Source organism: Falco peregrinus, chromosome 5, assembly GCF_023634155.1.
Source record: "Falco peregrinus isolate bFalPer1 chromosome 5, bFalPer1.pri, whole genome shotgun sequence".
Lineage (NCBI taxonomy): Eukaryota > Metazoa > Chordata > Aves > Falconiformes > Falconidae > Falco > Falco peregrinus.
The window spans coordinates 90,482,181-90,497,713 of record NC_073725.1 but is presented as its reverse complement, the minus strand read 5'-3'; the positions used below and the strand labels follow the sequence as shown (position 1 = coordinate 90,497,713).

The 15,533-nt window shown below is 39.9% G+C and overlaps 1 protein-coding gene across 13 annotated transcripts in view; it reads right to left on the bottom strand.

Moving 5' to 3' along the window:
- Nucleotides 1–15,533, bottom strand: part of UNKL (unk like zinc finger) — a 60,337-nt gene that overhangs the window by 43,905 nt on the left and 899 nt on the right. For 4 of the 13 annotated variants that reach the window (XM_055803853.1, XM_027790593.2, XM_055803854.1 and 1 more), the window contains exons 1-3: nucleotides 6,563–6,697; nucleotides 1,476–1,611; nucleotides 629–746 (exon numbers count right to left, since the gene is read on the bottom strand). Coding sequence is in view for 12 of the 13 variants with exons in the window: in XM_027790593.2 (XP_027646394.2) it covers nucleotides 629–714 (86 nt within the window). In the remaining variant the exon portion in view is untranslated. The other 9 variants (XM_055803846.1, XM_055803852.1, XM_055803848.1 and 6 more) reach the window with 9 other exon arrangements.

Here is a 15,533-nt window from a genome sequence, read left to right as displayed (position 1 = left end):
AGTGCTGTACAGGCAGCTTCTAGCACAACATGTCTTTTCAGTATCATGTTTGCTTCCACTAACTGGCACATACTTTCACAGTGTCATGTAAGAATTAAATCTTAGCAGACCTCAGCATGGCACTGCTCTCTTCCCTAGCATTTATGCTCAAGCATCCAACAAAGTGAGAATGACTTTGCCTACAGAGGAATCCAAAATCACCTTGTTTTTCTGGTTACTTCAGCCACTAGGAGTTTTCTGCTCTTTCCACCTCCTCCTGACCTATTAAATTTCTCTTAATTATTTGCAATAAAGCTTTTTTAACTACATTTAAAATTGAAATTCGTCCCAAGTTACGGAGTAGCAATTACTATTGTGACTTCACCACCAACTCAAGATGTTAGGTAAAAAAGAGAACACATTTATGCCCAAATCCAGAGAACATTAATTAGTTTTTCATAAGCAGCACAGTGAAAACCACAACAGTACAAGTAACTATTTCTTAGCAAATTTTGTTTTGATTAAGCAAATACCTCAACGACTGGAAGTGTTGAATGAAATGTTCATGTTTTTCATAAATAATATCTTCAATAATCTAATCCATAATACATTTGAAATCACTAAACCCAAGTAGAAACATAGTTCTTACCTCTGGATGAAACTGCTGCTCTGTACGAGAATGACAATATTGACAGCTGTCCCCACTTTCACACCTTGAAGGTTCACCCCATTCATCTGCGTGTTTTACACTGGGGCAAGGAGTGGACCTAGAAAAAAGTGATGTTCAGAACATAGTTGTACCTGCTTCCTCACACAAGTCTCAAACAACTTCCTACTAATTCTCAGAATCTTAGGTTCTGGGACCTAAAAAGTTGTAAATTCTGAGAGACTCTAACTTTTTGGAAATTTTTGGACAGAAAGATGAGCTAGTAGGATTCTATCTATCTTCTGTCTAATGACATTTATTCACAGTCCTGAGACTGTCAAGCAAAGCCCGTTTGTATCACTGCACAAAAACCCACCAAAAAAACCACCCACAGTGTACGAGAATGATATAAAATGATGTAATGACAAATGATGTAACAATGAAAAGTAAGTGAGGAGACGCATTAAATTTTGGTCCTAAAAATATTGCCTAGAAATGGAAAATTATAGAACAAAACCAGAAAAAAAGACTGAAATTACAATTGATCTTTTCATAACAAAGAAGGTTTGATCTAGTGACTCCAGTTTTCACTAAGAATTACAGATATATTTTTTTCATGCTTCACAAGAAGGGTATTTCCATTACAGCTTCACAGGTTTTGTCTTCAGAACTTTCTTGAAATCATTCTGAACAGATATATTTTTTAAAAAAATATTTTATCAAAGGTATGGGGAAAGATGTGGTTTTACTCCATTAGGAATATCCAATTGTATTACAGAAGAATCAAAACAGGTCAGTCCATTAACAACTGACTGACCAAAGAGTCTATTTGCAATATGTATTTATGTACCTGTATTTGAATTTTCTGGGGTTCCGTCTTCTATCTCGACTATTGTGATAGTGTGGACATGCATAACCCTGGCGGCAGAGTCTGGGTGGCTTGGTACATTGTTCTGTCTTGTAGCCAGCTAATACAAAATTTGTGTCTGTAAACAGGTCAACAATTAAGAGAAATAAACAACTAAGTTTTGCATTCAGAGTGTCTTTAGTGAGGCTTAGGTAACACATTACTTTTTGTAAAAAAATTATGGTTCATAGACCCGTTCATTCTTATAAAACTTAAGACTCCTGCATTTTTAAAAATTAAAATCTAACACATTTGCATGCAAAGCAATCTTCATTACTTTTATCTTCAATAGCAGTATTACAATAAAGTACACAAATAAAGCACTAGCAATCTATTGGTTGAGAAACCCTCTGGCAATTCTCATTACATACATTTAACTTTTTTTTTTTTTAAATGAATACCTGAAAATACATTATTTATTTAAGTAAGAAAAACACTAAAAACTGATACAAATTTTTATCTGGATTTCTCTTAAGTTTATTGTTGACAGCCCTTATTTCACTAAAACTGCTTTCATGTTAAGGCATGTTAAGGTGGTTCAGTAAAATCTTCCTGGACAAATTCTAGAGCCTCTTCTCTAGCTTTGCCTCTGTCTCTACATCTTTGGTTCCTGGAAGAAGGAACTAGGAGATGACAAACAAGGTTCTGTCTAGAAACAGAGAAATTCAGAAAAACAATGGAGCAAGTAAAGAAATCAGAAGGTACAATTTAGCTAATGGCAAGCATGAGTTTGTGAGAAGTAAATCATGTTAAACCAATCACACTTCTTCCTAAGGTAGGAAAATGGATGTAGGTAAAACAGAAGCAGTCAATGTCACGTATCTTGATTTCAGCAAACCTTTTAGCCTAAGATGTTCTCAAAAACAAACTGCACAATATTACAAGACTCCTGTAGGTTTTGTGGAAAACTAGCTATGAAACATCCTCAAAGAAACATTAATGACGTACTTTCAAATGGCAAAGATTATTAATCAGAGTATCACATGGATTCTATCTTTGTTCAGTTATTTTCAATAGCTCTATTAAAGACTTAGGAAAACAGGCTGAAATCACTAGTTGGATGATTTTCAATCCCCAAAAACTATGTGCAATCTCACCAGATTTACAGGGATTGACAGAAGCCATACAACATTATAAACCACAGACCCGTCACAATGCAAGGAACACAATAAAAGTGCTTGTAGTTACTCAATTTTGCTGTCTTTTTACGTCAAACATCCAATATTTTTTGATCTAGAGCTGACAATTAAGCTCTATGCATTATCAGTACTTAAATAGTTGGAACTTACCTGCAGACTTTAAAAATACAGAGGCCACAAGTTTCACACAATTATCTCCCCTTGAATTCCTTAGAGACAGCATCTTCATGTGACCTCTTCCTGTATTACTGTCCCCACATGAATTTTGTGAAAGTAATTGTTAACTGGCAGTCTTTTCTAAAGTAAAATATGGGCAAGAGCTCTAAGAATATCTGATTGATACTAATATCTTTGGCTACATAATAAGCAAGTCTAAACCAAGAACATGAAAACTAGCTTTGAAAGCCTTAAGAGAACTAGGGCAATTGGATTTACTTTAAGAAATCTAGTATCACACTTTCAAGACATTCTTGCGTTTTAATATTCTGCTCCAATTTTCTGTTTAATATTCTACTTCATTCCTGTTAGTCAAGCTCAGCAAAGAGTGACAGTCCACTAGACTCAAAAATGAAGACTTTAATCATTACTACTACTTAGCACAAGACAGAGCTCCTACTGACTCTTAAGAACATTTATTCAATTGACAGATTAGCAACACCTGTATCATATAAACTGAAAAAGACCTATTAAACATTTTCAAAACAAAATATTTGTAAAATGCAGTCTGAATATAAATGTGACAGACATTTGTTCACAAATACCCAAATTACTTACATAAACTGATTCTTTACTCTGTTAAAAAAGGTTTTTGACCTTCTCCCAGGTGAAGACCCAGGATCAACAAATTGGATGAAGAAGCATCAGTAAGGAAACGGAGAAAGGAGATGAGGTAACATTACCCTGCCATCTTGGATCTTCACTAAGGGTCTTCTCAATCATTGCCTGGCTTGCTAAAATTCCTGGTTGCAGATCTGGAATGCCATCACCGCATCCTAGCTGCCCATTCTGTAAAGTTTCCTGTGCCTGAAGTTCTCTGGAATGGGGGAAAGAAAATAGTACTGCTAAACTGTATAGCTACAGTAATCCTATCTGCCCGAGTATAAACCTGTCCAAGTCTATCAAACTTCTGTCATTTAATCCAGCTCTTAACAAGCCCAAATTGTAAATTGTCTGAATCTCAAACCATTACTTGCACTGAAGCTGGCAAACAATCATAAGGAATAGCCATGTCATACAAATCAAAGAGCACACATGAAGGAATGAATGCTGGCATTATGTACACAGACGACGTTTGTACCAGCAATGCCCACATGTACCTCTGTGTGCTGGTGTGCTAACATTTTGAATGTGCTATTAATTTCTGATATTCCACTGCCATGCAGAACATGGTGGAACTAAAAAAGACACAGAAAGGGCAATAAAGGTGATCAGAAATACAGAAGAACTGCGTTATGAGGGAGAACTAAATACCAAAAGACTATATGCCTTGGAAAAGTTATGACTGAAGGAAGGTACAAAATATAGCTATTGACTACACCACCATATAAAAGTAGCCGAACTACTTTTGGCTCACCACAAGATTTTGCAAGAAAAGTGTCGAGATGTTCAGAAGACCTAGTAACAAACAGCAAGCGTTATGAGGAAATGGAACCTCTTCTGCAAGAATTTACAACTGGCTTGCAAGTAAGCAACCACAAGCTTGCTGCAGAACAACTACTACCAAACCAAAAGGTACTGTATGACTAGTATGAAACCTCTACCAAAAATCTGAGACAATTTTATTACACGATTTTAGTAAAATTAAGCTGTACAGAGATTCAACAATGGCAAATCAGTATAAAAGATTTATTTTTTTTTTAAAAAAGATACTATAGCATAATTGTATTAGACGTACTTTGCAGCAAAAGAGAAACAAGGTGAGGAATCAAATACCAGAGGTGGATCTATAATACTCTATGAGAATCAAAGGCCTCTCTCTATCTTCAATTGGCACTGCTTTCTCTAGACGCAAATATTCAAGGAGCTCACCTCTTACACCAAAATATTTCTACTCAGGATCTCTGAAGAGCAGTCTGAAAGGTGTGGTGGTTTATAATGTAACTAGTTATGATATAATTTACATATAATTTCAAAAACTTCCCAGACCCCAAGTAGCCTCCAAAAAAAAAAATCTCAAAGGGAAGGAAGACAAGACAGACATAAAGCCAAGTCTAAAACCCTTCAAACAGTCAAAATATTTCCTTTACAGATTCAGAAAAGGTGCAGGCAATGAGAAGGAAAAGAGTTCCTGGAGAGTGTTTTTTCTTTAAGGTGGATATGTAGAAGAACAAGGTTATTAAGGCGAATAAAGTTAACGTCCGCATCAGTGATTCTACTGTTACTTCTCTGCTCTTTACTTACAAATAAAGAAACCCTAACACCTGTGTCCCATTGTAAAGCAAAACGACCACCAAAGAAAAAACAAGATCCAACACTTTGGACTTCCTTATGAATGCCAGATGCCTGAAATCAGGAGAAGCAATGGCACATGACTGTTTTTCACAGATATCAAAGAGGTTTGAGACAGCCTACTTGTAGGTTCAAGATGTTAAACACAGACTCCTGCCACAATGTCTTCAGCTCCTCCTGATGCTCTATACATAGCCAATCACCAATAAACAATCACGTAACACATTAAAAGACACATAGAGAACAGAGCTTGGTTTCAGTCTTGCTATACGTTGGCTCCTCTACCTAATACAATAAAAAGGATTGCAAAGATACTAAGCATTCTGTATTCAGACTGATGTGGCATCATGCCATGTATGCTAAATAAGAAAAGTCAAAAAGAAGAAAATGGACAGATGTCTTGCAGAAGAACCATCAGCTAGCTAACTGAAGGAAGTCTTCTGGAAAGAAAAGCTATAAATAACTAAACAGTATGTGACAATGCAGCAGGGAATGCAGCAGGGAATTCTGTGGCAAAATATGACTTTAAGTAATTACAAAACTACTGAAAAGGCACTAATTTTACTACAAGTATTGTGAAATGAGAGTTTTCATCTCCCAACAGATGGTTGGGAATAAGGGATAACAAAGGTAAGGATATAAGACAGCAGCCATACCAGCTCAGATCAAATGTTCATCTAGCCTGGAATCCTGTTTCCAACAGTGGCCAATAGCAGATGCCTAGGGAAGAGTATAAGAATAGGGCAAGTGTATAGTGATACTTCCCCAGAATGCTCTTCCAGTGTCCAGTAAGTGATACTTGTGACCCTCCAAGGCTTCAAAGCTCTCTGGAAATTGGAATCCTTTCCTACTGAGTATATACAGACCACTTTCTGTAGCAAGAGCTCCCCTTCCACCCATTTATAATACCTCCCAACAACATGCTTATCTTCCAGCTTTGGCCCCAGCTAAAACTCATACCTACCACTACCCTGATTCACTAAGCACCTTCTTTTGACAATAACTTGTTTATACAGTTGCAGAGGCAGAAGATAATACTGATACCCTATACATGAAAAAATACAACATAATTAAAAAACCTGCAACGTCAGTAGGCAAAATATCAAACATGCAAGCTGAGAACCTGAAAGATGGCTTACACAAAATCATAAACTTGTGAATGTAAAAACCACACACAAATTTACAAGGCATAAATGACAAAAGGCAGAGTATCTGGTCTTTTTATCAGTCATAAGAATTATATATACAGCTCTTGAAATTGCAAGTTACAAAACTTTAGTATTTTTACTTCCCAGTGGGCTTCTATCTGCTATCATGATACACAGTGAACCGTATTCTTATGTTGAGTTACAGAAACAAGTATATTTTTCATTTTCTGGTATGCAGTGATAACAGACATGGTATTTCCTGTTAATTAGGCTGAAGAATTTGAAACAAGACTACCTTATATCATACACTGGTGGTCTAAGGTCATGTGGACCATGAGCAAAGGCACAGTGAATTCCATTCTTCACACAGTGACCCCGGGCATCTGTTTCATGAATGCATGTTCCAGTCTTGTAATATCTGAGATGGTACTTCCTTTCTGTATCCCCTGTTGTTCGATGCAGGTAAGGGCAACTACGTAATAGAAAGAGGAAAGTTAGACCACTGCTTTGAGTTTTGTTTTTACTAATGTAATTCTGAATTATGCTCTAGCTCTTACTAACTTTTAACAGTAACTTTGCAGGACTGTAAAACAAAAATTGTCCCAAACAAACCACCATCACAGATCAGCTTCAAAATGAAAAACATTATTTCTTAGTCTCTGCTAAAGTTAGAAGAATTTATAGCAGGCTGGCTCACAGAGGTTTTATTAATAAATCTAGCAAGCACCCCCGTAAGCAACAATACCAGCTGAGCTAAGGAACGACATCTTCCATACTGATACAAGCTCAAATAACTTCTACACTAATAGGTACAAGTTGGGTTTTTTTAATGTTATCATCATCTAAAATCAAGGGGTACTTGAAGCATGATTGTTTTTTTCCTGCCTGCTCTTTATTGTCATGGAACTTACAGAACAATCTCAGGGGATATCTAAAATGACTCTTCTATTAAAAGACAGAGAACAACTTTTATATCAGCAGTACACCTTTGATCATATATACTAACTTTTTCAGACAGAACTATGTGAGTTACAGTCTGTACTTTAAAATGGCTAGCATCACATGTGGATTATAATTCCAACTACCAATAGTAAACAAATTTAAAAAAACACACAAAAATATATGCACAGGGATGTCTGTTCTCTCCCACTTTATTTCAGTGTAATTAATTTTGGTCTCTGCTGGTTTTGAAAAAATACTTATCTCCAAAAACTACTTTCCCCCACCCCAAAGTAAAAAGAAACTGCACCAAAAAGCTTAAGTGAATGATACAGGGCAACAAATCAAAAGTCCCACAGAAATATTTTAATTTGAATGGAGGGAGAATAGCAAAGCACTAAATAGACTTTAACACTCACAAGACTTTATGCTGGCGTAAGCACCATTTACTATATTCAAAAAAGGTTATTTAGAAACCAGACTAAACAAATGCAACTGTTTGCAAATACTTACAAGTCTGGTATTCACATATTTACATCAAAATCATGTATTTTTCCTGCTGTGCAGAACACCTGCAGCTTGTGCTGACTTCTAGGAATTGATACTGTTTATGATTTCTGAGAATCAAGTTGCTTCCTTGTAGGAATCTAAAACCTGTTTTAAATTCTGTTAACGATGACAAATGGGCTGCAGGTAGTGATTTGTACCTATCTCTTTAAATACCAACAGAATTAATTAGTGGGAAGACTAGGTATGCCAAATTCAGCGCTATCTCTCATTTTGTCAGTGTAAGATGGAGCACAGTCTGCACTCGGGATCTGAAAGCAGCTCTTCCACACTTCTCTGCTCTACATGGGATGCAGTCTTTGCTGGGTCCCTTACAGTGCCTCATAGGAACTTTGTGAGAAATTCTTTTTGATGTGTGAATATCACTGATGCAGCCCTCCTGTTCTAGAATTGCTACCAATATGGAAAAAATGAGAAAACTCACAAGAGTCAATCAGATACTTTTGCCAGCACTAGTCCTGTACGGAACTCTAAACAAGAGGAAATGCCATCTGAGGCTGTATTTTTGTTATTGCTAACTGTCCCACCACTAGCAGAATCTTTGCAGCGGTCAAATGTTTCCATTTTCCCAGCGGACTCAATTACAAACTCTAATCTTTCACTCATACATGCACACCTCACAAAGGTGAATGAATACTCTGTCATGTTCTTATGCATAAAGTTCATGCCTCCATTTTCATCTAATTGTTTGCTTGTTCCTTTTGAAAACAAGAATTAAACGTTTTATCTTCCATGCAAGAACTGTACAGGTGTTTACATCTCATTGCTTGTCTCTAAGTCCATGGTTCCTTATCAGAGGGCAAACATTTTTGCTTAAATATCTGCAATTTTTCCCTAACAAAATCCTCTTATCAGTGGAGGTAAAAAAAAAAAAAAAAAAGTTAAAGCCATCCATTTTTTTAAATAACTGTTTAATGGAAAGACAAAAAAAAAAAGACAATTCAATGGAACATAAGACAATAAGACATAGCTTGTCACACAAGCTAGCCACAACTTGTATGCAATGTGACAGAGGGAAAAATACCCAGGTCACAATTTTTCCCACAAAAAGACAACACATTCCAAAAACAAGCTGGGGAAGAACTATAAACTGGGTCACCAGACTCTTCTGCTGAATTAAACCTAGGTTTGTTTGCCCTAAGACTCAATACTTGTGCATCAATGACTAATGAAATCTGAATTTTATTGAAAACACAGTTTTCCTACTGCACATTTTGCCAGCTGCCTAAAGACTCCCGTAAGAGGTGAAGTCCTCATCCAGAAAATAACAGAGTGCTTTAATGAGGTGATCTAGCATGACTGGGACAGTTTGTTAGCTGAATTTTGCCTAAGACTTGTAAAGAACTACAAAAGGGCTAGTTGTAAAGGTAACTCAGGGGGACTAAACAGCATGCAAACCTCAAAGAGCAGAAATGATGGCATCAATTTTGCATGTGTATGTTTTACATAAAAGTGTGTTAATCATACAGTACCACAATAATACATATGCTATTAACCACAGACATCTTGATCAGCTGTAGGTCATCACAGAATCATTAGTCAGAAAGGCAAAAGCCCCTAACAAAAGCAGCTTTTAGAATAGCAGATAGTACTTACACATATTATCAAACCAAGTCAATGCGCTGAAACACCCGCAGAACAGATGTTCTACTCAGCCTTTAATTAACTAGAGCAGGGGTCCTCAAACTTTTTAAACAGGGGGCTGGTGCGGATGAAGGGGCAGGACGTCATCTGCGGCTGCTTGGTTTCCTCCCCCAGCCCCCGGCGGGGGGTGGTGTCTGTAAACACCGGGGGCCGGATTGAGGACCCTGGGGGGCCGTATCTGGCCTGTGGGCCGTAGTTTGAGGACCCCTGAACTAGAGGGTTGTTAGATCTTACCTTCACTTTATTAATGGAATGGAGCATAAGCCATTGTAATACAGTTTTAAACAAGACTAGTCTTTTGATTTAAAATGGCTAATTATCATCAGATTACATGGCTGCAAACTGATGAACTTGTTCTCATGTACCACAGTTTGGTACTAAGGTTGTTCACACACCACTTATTTCTTAGGAACAAATATTTTTATTAAAAAACCCCCACAACTTTCCAGGCAGAATAATAAATCTATTTCATGGTCCGTATTTCTACACCATCTCCCAGTTTAAAATAACTGGACAGAATCCTGACTTGGTAAACATGAATCAGTAAAGAACATTACTTACTCTGTATTTTTCCATTATTGGAGTCTACACACAACATCTAACTATTAAAATCACCCTTGTTTTCTGTATCCAGATCTCACAAAGTAAAAGCATCATTCAAAGTCAGTAGATGTATGTATCATGAAACAGAACATATATTCACAAAAACATAAAAGGTTAACTGGTTACTGAAATGTAGTTTTTCCTTTCCACACTCTTCTTAATTCACATCATAAACATTCCAAAAATATCCTTTAAGAATAAAACAGTTCCAGTGTAAAGGGTAATGCTAGATGTTCTTAAGTGTATGAAAACAACTACATAGTTCTACTTCTGCTCAACCTTGAAGCACTAACATTTTTTCCTATGATTACTTGAAGTGCTCTTCTGTAGTAGGCTTCTGTAATTCATTCACTTAGAGCAGACTTCCTTTACAGATATCCAAAATAATCTTCTAATTTAGAATCTGACATTGCAGTTGACTAAAATGGCTGAAAATCAGATTTTTAAAAAGTATCAATTCTCTTCTCCCTTGCGAAATTGGGAGGAACACTATTCAATGCTCAAAATATATGCTCCTAACTCTGCAAGTAATCTAGTCTTTCTCACAGGCCTTTCCTTAGAACAGATTGTTGTAATTTGCTACCCTTAGAAAAGCCCTTTTCTAAACAGCTTTACAGTTTTTGGGCTTCCTTTCATTCCAAGTTTAACTTTGGAAAGATATACCACAGTCAAGCCTTGGTGAAACCAACAATTTCTACTTCAACTTTCTTGAAAGTATGTTCCTGAGAACCGTTATGGGTGTCATCACTCTACCTTTCCCACTAGCGCTGTATCAACTCACAGGCTGCATTAACCTAACTGTGTATTCAGACAAGCAGAACAGAGGAACAGAGACATAGATAAAAGCTAAAAAAGTACCAATATGTTGTCACAGATAGCTTAAAACAAAGGTGTCCTGACACTACTGGTTATAACCTATTTCTACAAGAATCTGAAGTTGCTCCAAATAAAAGACTAAATTTTAGGCAGAAGACAAACCAGGGTCAAAAAATAATCTTTTGCTGAGTTCTGAAACAGGAAAGCTGCCACACTGTAAGCATGTCCTCAGAAATGTTGGCATTTCCCTCCTTTTTTTTCTCCTGCCACTACCAACATGCTCCAGCATCACCTACCAGTAAGAAAGTTACCTTTGACCTCCCTTGCCTCTCCCAACTCTTTGCCCTGTATGCCTCTTCTCTTCCACTGTAACTTCAATCAGCTATCAACTCACAAGAGCTGACAGCCATTTCTAGCCACCAGTTCTCGGGATCAGAACTAAAACAAGGTCTCCACAGTTCAGCTGAAACTCTTCTCACAAATGTCTCTGATAATTTCACCTTATAACTGAGCCAAAGAAATCAGGCTCCATTTTCTCCGCTTGCATCTGTCTTCATTTTCTTAATTTACTGTCTGTTTTACTCAGTTTTCTCCCCTTGAAACACTGTTCTCCTTGTTTATGGGAATTCAGTTACCTTTACACTTTCCTCTCAATCCCTCCTGGAGCTTTATCTTCCAGCTTCAACATCCTTTTATGCCTCTGGTGAGGGGTCTTACAGGACTCCAGCCTCAGTCCCTGCTCTTACTCTTCTACGTCTGGGCAATTTCACCTTAAAAAACAAACCTGAAAACTACCACCCCTTTGCTGATAGCTCCTAAACCTACTGATTTAATTCAAACTGTAAGCACAACAGACTAAACCAGAGGTATGAATCCCACTACTGGTCTTACTTCTGCCAAGTCCTCTGCACTTCCATTATACCAGACAATACAACCACCCTGTTTGTCATTTAGGCTTCTAACCATTAGGCTCCTAACCTTCAGCAGCTGGTGGGGACAACTCTTCCAATCCAATTGCAGGAAAAAGGTTTCCATCTCACATCTCAGTTATTGAAATATTTTCTCTTACTACTTGCTTCTAACAATTCAATCTTGTCCAGCTAATACCCTTTTAAAACATGGCTTCCTTTTTTCTCCTTTAGAATCAGTATCTATCACTCAGTCATGAAAGGTCAATTTTTGTTGCCAACCAATCCATGACATACAAAAGCATCCATTATCCTCATCTGTTGATTTTCAAAGAACTGCCCACACTGCCCCAGGATGGGCAGGAATGCTTTACAAACACCTGAAAAGGTAACTAAATTGTTCTCTTTTAAATCATCCCTCAGAGTCATTTTTTGCTGTTTATATCACTTAAGCTTGGTACTCAAAATTGTCATGCTGCCCAGTGCATTTTTGTTGTTTACCTTCCCTTATCTCTGTTCAGTTTCTGAAGCCTCTGGGAAAAATCCACTTTTTTCTTCTGTTACTACAGCCTGTAACACAAAAGATACCTGATCTGGGACAAGTGCTGCTCTGCAATATAGTAACCAAAATAATTAATCTTCAATGTTTAAAACAGGTAACTAGCAGAAACTACATACTTCCTGGCTGTTCTCCTGCATATTTTTTTGTCAGAAGTCCTTCCTTGCTTCCATCAGTGCAGATGAAGCTCCTCTGACATGACCACAACACGCCCAGTCCCTCTCCGTATGCCTGCTAACCATACCATTTGCTCATTTCCATCTCTGTAAAACTTCTACCCCTCCCCAAGTTTACTGAAGACCCTCTGTAGGCCTCACCTAGAAGAGACACATGTACATGGAAATGCACACAGACAGGCTAGCCATACAACTATCAGCAAACTCCTTTGCTTGTTCTCACTAGAAGTATCATGAAACAGTCATTCTCCTCCACTACCCATCATTCTTCAGAAAACTTACATAAGTTTAAAATCTTGAAACCACCTCTATACAGTACAATTTGCACCTAGCTGTCAAGAGAAAAAGGAAGCACAACTGAAAAAAAGAAAAAAAAGCAACAATACTAGCACAAAAGTGCAGGAACAATACTAGCAGAACACTACTTTCTTGTGTTATGCTTTAAAGATCATCAAAACACAAAATCATACTTCTAACTCTATGATAGCCTAAAGAATACATGCTTATATAAAAATGTATGTGCCAAAAATTGAGAAATCACTTATAGAAATGTGTTTTCCAATAAACTGCAGCAGGATTCTATTGATCATTTTCACTAAGGAGAAATTAGCATTTTTCCTTAATGTCATTGATAATACTATAAACACCTAGGACTGAAAGAAATCACTTACTCATCTCCATCTGGGCAGATTCCTGTAGTCTCATCATATTTTGTACAATAAACATCTGGACTGTAGTTAAAAGTCCCATCACGCCTTCGTATAGGTCTACGACGACGCTGATTTAGGAAATGCCAATGAAAACAGGTAAATGGTCTGTGCTGGGTACACTTGTGCTGCAAAAATAGGGGGCACTGCTCTGTCCTAAATTCCTTTAGATACCTAAAAAAATTAAACTGTGTTACAAGTTTATCTTATTGGAGGCACATTTTTACAGTATTAACAGGGCACTTGACAATTCAGCGCACACAGCCCATGAAAAATTGTACGACTGTACCTGCATACAGTTTTAGCTCCTATGCACAATTTACTATTTAGCTGTTGAATACAAGTGACTTTATTTTTTATGACAGATGCATTACTAATAAAATACAGTGGAACGCCTGGCAAATTATACTATGTTTTGTAACTAAAGTCAAATATATACATTAATTTAAAAAGCACAGTATTGAGAATATTGTCCTAGTAACCACCCAACAGAGATTATAAATCCAACAAGTTACGTGAATGACCATTCCTATTGCTTGCTACCACACCAAATAGTCCTACAAAGGCTATTTTAGCTAAACACCACATCTAATTTAAACATTAGTCCTTAATCACAACATTCCCAGAATGTGGACAAGCTATATAAAAGGCTAGATGGTCAAAAGAGCTTTATGAAGGTTATGACCAAGGGCCAAGAGAGAACTTCAGCAAACTTGCTTTAGCAACTGTGACATTTGTGCTGGGACAGTCTGTGGTCTTTGACTAGTGAGACCACCCCTCGCCAGCAGCATGCAGGGTGCAGAGGCTGCTGAGGAAGGCTGGTACTTCTTTCCACAGGCTATGGACATCATACCAGGTGGACACTGCTGCAGCATGTGTCAAAGGACATAAACCAGCATCTCCCCTGCCTCAGTTTATATGTCTATTAGCCAATTAGCAAGTTCATTACATTGCTAAGTTCATGGAGTATTTGCAAAAGAAGGGCAATACTGGAGCTCTGCAGAACTTTAGAGCTCACAGAGGTTTCTAATAGGACACGGAACGTGTGACAGGCTGCAGGGGAGCTAAGGGTGCAGGCAAAGGGAAGGACTTTAAAGAATAAAGTGCACATTTTTGTTCTCAGGTGCTGAAAGTGGCACACAGGGGATGTAATTACACAGAGTAATTACACATCTGAGTTTGGAGAAGAATTTCTGAATTATCCAGGACAGTAGGGAGGGGAAAAGAGTATCAATAATACAGTATAAAATTTTTGGCCGTTAAGGGCTGCAGGAGGGGCTGCAGCAGTGTCTGGGTAAGTGGCTGCGTTCTAGTGCGGGAAACCTGGCACTACAGAAGTGACGACAAGGCGGTGCGAGCGAATGGATGCCACAGTTCCGTGATAAATTATTCTGCATTTGCGGGGAGCACACGGTCCTGCAGGAAAGGGGCTGTCACCAGTGCTGGGGGGCGGCAGGGACCCTACAGAGCGTGTCAGAAGGCGGAGGGGCGGCAGGGGATGGCGAGCGCACAGGGCTGTCTTTCCGCACGGGGGGCGCCGCAAAAATTACCGCGGCAGCGTCCCGCGGCCTGGGGGTGAGGCTGGCGCCGAGACGGGCCGTGCAGCACCCGGCGGAGGCGGAACGACCCCTGTCACGGCGCGGGGAAGGCGGTCCCGGGACGCCGCGGGGGACAGCGCGGGCCGCAGGCGCGGAACCGGCCGCAGGCGCGCTGCAGCCAGCCGAGCCCGGGCCCTCCGCCTGGCCGGGCCGGAGCGCGCCTTCCTTCCCGCGGCGGGGGCGGCCCGGAGCCCCCGCACGGAGCCGCTGGCGCAGGAGGCCGCGCGGAGCAGGCCTGGTACACGGACGGGCCCTCAGACCGGGCCCTGCGGCACCCCACCCCCCGCATGGCGCCGGTTCTCGGGGTGCAGGGCGTCGCCGAGACGCGGTACCTACGTATAATGTGTCGGCTGCTCGGTCTGCGGGGACCCGCCGGCCCAGCCGCCCCGCGACACTGCTTTCGAAACCGACGGCATCTTCCCCGTCGGTCAGCACGGCGCAGGCGCGGACCCGGCCCGCCCCGGCAGCAGCGCGCGAGCCGCACGACACAGGCCCCGGGCCCCCCCGCTCCGGGGCTCCGGCACGGCCGCCCCTACCCGCGGGGCTCCTCCGTACCCCCTGTCCCGGCCAGAAGCGGGACCGCACGGCGTGGCCCCTCCAAGGCCGGAGGGTGGTGGTGGTGAGGTGTCAGTGTGTCTGGGGGGGTCAGCGCGCGGAGCTGCCCCCTGCCCTGTAACGAGACGCCGCAGACAAACCGTTTGCGAGTTTCCAGCACCTTACAAGCAAGGGACGACGAGAGCAGTTCCGCA